This window comes from Myotis daubentonii, chromosome 2 (assembly GCF_963259705.1).
Source record: "Myotis daubentonii chromosome 2, mMyoDau2.1, whole genome shotgun sequence".
Taxonomy (NCBI): domain Eukaryota; kingdom Metazoa; phylum Chordata; class Mammalia; order Chiroptera; family Vespertilionidae; genus Myotis; species Myotis daubentonii.
The window spans coordinates 36,753,343-36,759,500 of record NC_081841.1 but is presented as its reverse complement, the minus strand read 5'-3'; the positions used below and the strand labels follow the sequence as shown (position 1 = coordinate 36,759,500).

The window sequence follows — 6,158 nt, the reverse complement described above, 5'->3', positions numbered from 1 at the left end:
GCACCACCAAAGATGGTCCAGCAACTAGATAGTGGCTATTTCATTTCCCTGTGCCCCTGACTCTACAGAGATTCCTCAGAGAACACGACTCATAAATACAGCCTTTCCCCAAGGTAACACTGTAATTAAATACTTTAATCCCATTTATTCACCAAAAGTCTGGTCTGTACTGTTCTGTTTGTCTTCTGATTTCTCAATGGATTTCCAAATTTAGTTACTACCATACAGTGTCAACATATATCTCAAGTTTTTATTTGATTCGATTTTAGGCGATCATCCTGTAATGAAATATCTGATCAAATTTTCAAGTTTACCAGTTTTTAAAAAGTTTTAAATTTGATACATGGATAGAGATTCAGTTATTTATACTAAATTAAGGATAAATACGCAATTGTTTTTTTTAAACCACAGCATTTAGAGGTAAATAATCATATTCATGGTATAACCTTTGGTCTATTTCAATAATATTCACTTAATAAAATGTTATAGAACAGAGCCATCCAATAGAAATATAATGTGTGGCACATGTGAAATTTAAAATTTTCTAATAGCCACATCAGAAAAGCCAAAAGTAAAAATTTAATGTTTTATTAATTCAGTATATCCAAAATATGATTTGAACATGGAATCCATATAAAATTGTTAATATATTTTATATTTCTTTTTATGCTGTTTGAAGTATGCTATGAAATTTACATTTACAGCCCATCTCAATTGAAATCTACATTTAAAGTGCTCAGGAGCCACATGTAGCTGGTGCCTATTACACGGGACCACACAGTTCTAAGTCTGACCCTAATGCTCAAGTCCTAAGGATCAGAATCTCAGAATCAGAACTGGAAGTAAACTCGGAGATCAAATCTCTTGTCACAAACGAGGAAACTGAGGTACAGAGAGTTTAAATGGCTTACTTGCAGTCACATAGCTAAATTTAGGCTGAGTGGGCTCTTCTGACTCTAGGCACTCCCCCCCTCACTACTTCACTGTAGGTAATTCTTAGGAGGGACACACACACACACACACACACACACACACACACACACACACACACAATACATTGCTTTCATCCAATGTATAGAGATTTTCAACCAAGATTCAAGAAATTGGTAGGAGACAAAGTAATATTGAGTAAGACATATAAACATCTGCCACTCGTAATAGCAATCAAATGCAAACAGAATGGGTTTTGGAAAAAAACCCACTAAACTTGAGAGAGCTATATAGTATCATACATGTGGGTTGGATTCTGGGTCCAGGGCAAGAAGATCTACAGAAAAACATCAGAGTGGGTTATTAAAGGATCAAAGCATCCAACTGGCTATCTGCCAACTGGTCTATGGAATAAGTCCTCTAGAAACTCTGCCTCTCAGATCCTTGCATCATGGTTTGTCCCATCTGCTTTTGAGGCCACCCAGCCACAATGACCTATCCTGCAACCCCTGGCTTAGGCCAAGTCTGCAGGCCAAGGCTAACCTGCCAGAGTTCAGACGGCTAAAGTGTTAAGTTTGTAAGGCAAGTCCATCTGCACAACTTAAGAGAACAGATGTGATCATTCATGCTTCCTCAGACTTAACAAATCGTGCTTGGGCTGCTTCAAACCAATCTCCCCCCATCTCATAGGGTTTCTTGGGCTTATTCTAAACCTGGCTGTCTCAAGTCCAGGAGTGGTGCCAACCCTTTGACACGTCTGGAGCATTGGGTCAGGTCAAGAGGATAATGTACCAATACGCCCAAGTCCACAGAGCCACTGCAGTCATCGCGCTTGAAGGGAACATCTGCTTTTGGTTAATGCCTGTCGGTATGTTTGCCATTGGCACACCTGACAAAAGTTCAATCTAGTACTCACAGCGAAAGAAATGGGCCAGATCAAAATGATGCTTTGTTATGGTGAGAGGCTCAGGGCAGCCAGCTGGAAAGGGATAGAACCATCTAGAGAAAGAAAACTGGATTTGAACCCCACACCTGAGCCTCAGGGTTTCCCCACCAGGTTCCCAGCCCATCTTACTTTCATGTGTGGGGCACAAGGGACAATATATGGGAACTTACTTGGTAAACTAGAAAGAGCTCTTAAAATGTAAGGTGATATAGAAATGTGATCTTCAAAATGGTAGATGTACCTATAGTGCTTTAAATATTCTTAATTCTTGCACTCGATTTGAGCCACCTCTGGATTAATGCTCTCCAAATTTTTAATTATAGCTAGAAAATTGGTTTTTAAATTCTTTCTCATTGCCTCATAGTTTTCAGGTAATGACCATGTATATAACTGCCTTCGGTTACATGCAATAGTAACTCTAACTGCTTAATAATCTTTAAGGCCATGACTAGTTCTTGGGATCAGTTAATTAATCATTTAACCAGTGAGCCCACTGCTTTCCCAAGTATGTAAAAAGAAACTGGTTTATACACAGTACACATTAAAAAATACATAAATTTAATTGTGTTTACACAAAACATTTAATCTGCCTGAGCCTGTTCCTTCCTCTAAGATAATCAGTTACTACATACCATTTCAACATAGAAAACCTGTTCTATCTGTATATCTTGAGTGGTTACATTAAGATTAAATATGCAAAAATTAATCACCAACATCTGGGGCCCAGAATCTTTCCTGTTCTGTAAGCAAAGTTGAAAGTGTCTCAACTTTTCTTTTTCTGAGTTTTAAATAAAAATCATCTCATTTAACATCCACCTCAAAGTGCTCAACTGGGCATTAATATCCTGGCTCTGTGCTTGTCCAAGTCTACAAACACTAAACATAGTAGTCACTGTGATCATGACTATCAATTGCATTGTCTCTTTAAATGTTCAAGTACTCACTGTTTTCTTAAAAAGTACATAAGCCCTGTCCTCAATTAAGGAAATATACAAGAAATGGAAATGTTCCAAATTATACAAATCTACTATTATAAGTCAATTAAATGAATCTAAGACCCCCCCCCCAAATGCCAACATATTAAATTCTCAAACTCAAAAAACTGCATCAAAAAAATAAAAACAAAACCAAAGCAAGATGTATGTGATACTCTTGGTCAGAAATATTTTAGCAAAAAATAGCAGCTAGTGGGTTTAAAACCAGTTGGCTGAGTAAAGGCGTCTGTAGGAAATTCCGAGCAGCTCTATTTGAAGAAAAACATCACATTTCCCCAGACACCTGTGAAATAGGTGCAAATATATAAAAATTGGTAGAACCTTCATAAGAATAAAGGATAAAAAGAGTATCGATACAGTACAGAAGAACATACAGTTTTTTTTGTAAAGGAAATGCTGTAAAACATTTCCCATTTTTGGAGTTAAAAGTCAAATGCTAAAGGGTCCAGGGGATGTCACTGAAGTCATCGGGTTCTCCCAGGCCCCCCTGTACTTCTAAGTAATTCATAAAGGCAGCTATGGCTGTGTCGTCATTGTCCCACAGGGTATCAAAATCCAGCTGGGCACCACTGCCTATAGAATAAAAATACAGGCCCGTGTAAGTACATTTGAAGGTTAAAAATGATTAGTATCAAAAAGGCAAAGCACGGGTAGAATGCCATACACTGCATTTTTTGAGGGCAGACTATAGGTCTTAAATTGCAGAAGCCAGATAAATTTGTTAATGGGTCACCTATTTTTATAACAATTAGCTGTCAGATCAATTGGACTTAATTCACTTGATACATGTAAGTGAGCTAGTGCATGAGTTTTTTAATAGAAAATAAGAGCCTGAATAGGTACAGACTCCCAGACAACTGGAAGCTAGAGGCTGAGGTTTCCTTGCACAGCGGTGTATGTGTACGTGCTTGTGTGCAAAGAAGAAATTTAATTTTAACCTGCTTTGTGGAAAAAAAAAACTTTACTTGTTTAATCCAAAAAATGAGAAGGCTATAGCAAAAAGGATAAAGCCTTAATCCTATATAATAAAAGGGTTAATATGCAAACTGACCCTAAAGGCAGAACGACTGGGAACGACCAGCCACTATGACGTGCACTGACCACCAGGGGGCAGACGCTCAACACAGGAGCTGCCCCCTGGTGGTCAGTGTGCTCCCACAGGGGGAACTCTGCTTAGCCACAAGCTGGGCAGTGCTAAGGATGTCCGACTGCGGGGAGTGGGCCTAAACTGTTAGTCGGACATCCCCCAAGGGCACCCGAGCTGCCAGAGGGATGTCTGACTGCCAGCTTAGGCCTGATCCCCCCGGGGACAGCCCCCCCCCCCCCCCCGTACATGGATTTTTGTGCACCGGGCCTCTAGTATTCTTATAAAAGGGGAGTAACCAGATTTTTTATTGAAAAAAAGGACCTAAGGAGTTACCATGGAAATGAGCTTTAAGTTAGACATAAGGACAAGGTTCTAGAAATTAAGGGATAAAACACAGCTGCAGGTTAACCAAAGTTTTCTAGATGTCTTTCGAAGTACAATAGAACTTGAGGTGATTAATAAGTGGTTCTGTGCACAGTTGATACCCAGATTCTTTAAGTTCTTTGATTTTCATTAACATAAAATTTCAGTAGATTAATGTCAGTTATGGGGAGTATGAAACAGTGTCACTTGAATTTACTTGATGTGAACCTTGTATAAACATAGAATGAATAATTGCATCTTAAACTTTTTACCACTGGTACCCTTTAAAAATTCTTGAATTCCTGAGAGTGGACACTTTTTCCTGGATAGAAATACCTTAGTTTTATTTACATTGTATGTAGGAACAATACCTTGGATTTTGTTGATAACTGAATATTCAATGACAGGTGCATTAAGTAACATACATTTTAACATCAAGAGTACGGTTACTGCGTTTAGGATTTTGAATGGAAAAATCTTGGTTTTGACCTTGTTTGCTTCTCTAGAAATCTCCTATGCCTGAAAATATAGTGATTAAGGAGGAGTTTTGGGAAAAACAAAATGGTGGGCAGATGTCAAAGAAAACTTACCTAGGAGTGGTTCATGACTGTGGGGAGCAACAGTGCTGTGGTTTTGCCTTGTGGCTTCTAGCTCCCTTATTTCAGACAGATTTAGTGGAATCAACTCCTTATTTGACATCTGGAAAGACAGAATAGTAAGTAGTAAGGTTCCTACTTGACTGAAGTACTTCTTTGCAGTTATCAGACAGAAGCCTCTAGCAGCATGGCCCCTGGTGGGCTGCATTGACTGAGTACTCTGTGCCTAAGCACCCCACGTGCATCATCCCATTTCACTTAAAAAATGTTGTGAGGGAACTGTTTTATGGATCAGGAATCTGAGGCCTAACGAGGCTAATATTCGTGCTCAAGTGTTAGAGGCGTAATTCTACCCCGTTTTCCTGACTCCAAAGCCCACATTCTTCATAACCACAACTGAATGTCCGTACTATAAGAAAAGTGTGAGATGGGAAAGTTCTTGACCACAGTACTCTGAGTCAGTTATTTTTTTAAAAAAAAATGATGACAAAATCATATCCCATTAGATACCACAAAGGGAAATAGTGCTTTGGAGTGGAGAATGGATTAAACTAGAGGTTTTGACCAAAAAGTTATCATCCTGTTACAGAGTTACAGGTCAAACAATCTAATGTACAATGTAGTGTATCAAAAAGAAAGTCATCTATAATAATAAAAGGGTAATATGCTAATTAGACTGGACATCTTCTGGACGTCATTCCGGATGTCATTCCTGACCAAGCCAGGGCTGGAGGGAAGCCAGCCCAGGTCCCAGTGCCTGCAGGCAGCCTGAGGGAAGCCATTCAGGGTCCCGGGTGCCGGAGGGGAGCTGGTGCCAGCAGCAGGGGGAAGGAAGGCCTAATCTTGCATGAATTTTCGTGCATTGAGCCTCTAGTTTACCTATACTGTCTTAAGTTGAGGTACTTTATCTATATCTACAGAACGCCTATATAATGTACACTACTTGGCTGTTTTTGTTACAATGACTTAACCTGTTTCTAACATATAGCTTGGCACAAAATGGGTACCCAATAAACATTTGCTAAATGTATGAGTAAAATTAAAAAGACTTATAATATTTTATGTTAAAATACATTTGCAAGTTCCCTTTTGCCCTTGGTCAGATTTAATTTTTCTATATATTCGTATACCACTTCGTTTATAGACCTCCTTTAGGGCCTTTTGTTGTCGGAGCTACATTAGAATTATGCTCTATGTGAGTTTTCCAGATATTAGCACTACGTTTAGTCACTTTTGTATAT

General features: G+C 38.9%; 1 protein-coding gene across 5 annotated transcripts in view; it reads right to left on the bottom strand.

The window, feature by feature from the left end:
• Window positions 1-2,417: 2,417 nt before the first annotated feature.
• Window positions 2,418-6,158, bottom strand: part of BMAL2 (basic helix-loop-helix ARNT like 2) — a 68,524-nt gene continuing 64,783 nt past the window's right edge. For all 5 annotated transcript variants that reach the window (XM_059682441.1, XM_059682442.1, XM_059682439.1 and 2 more), the window contains 2 exons: window positions 4,912-5,020; window positions 2,418-3,444 (listed from right to left, as the gene is read on the bottom strand). In XM_059682441.1, coding sequence (XP_059538424.1) covers window positions 3,308-3,444; window positions 4,912-5,020 — 246 coding nt within the window. In that variant the 3' untranslated portion in view covers window positions 2,418-3,307. The remainder of the gene's footprint in view (window positions 3,445-4,911; window positions 5,021-6,158) is intronic.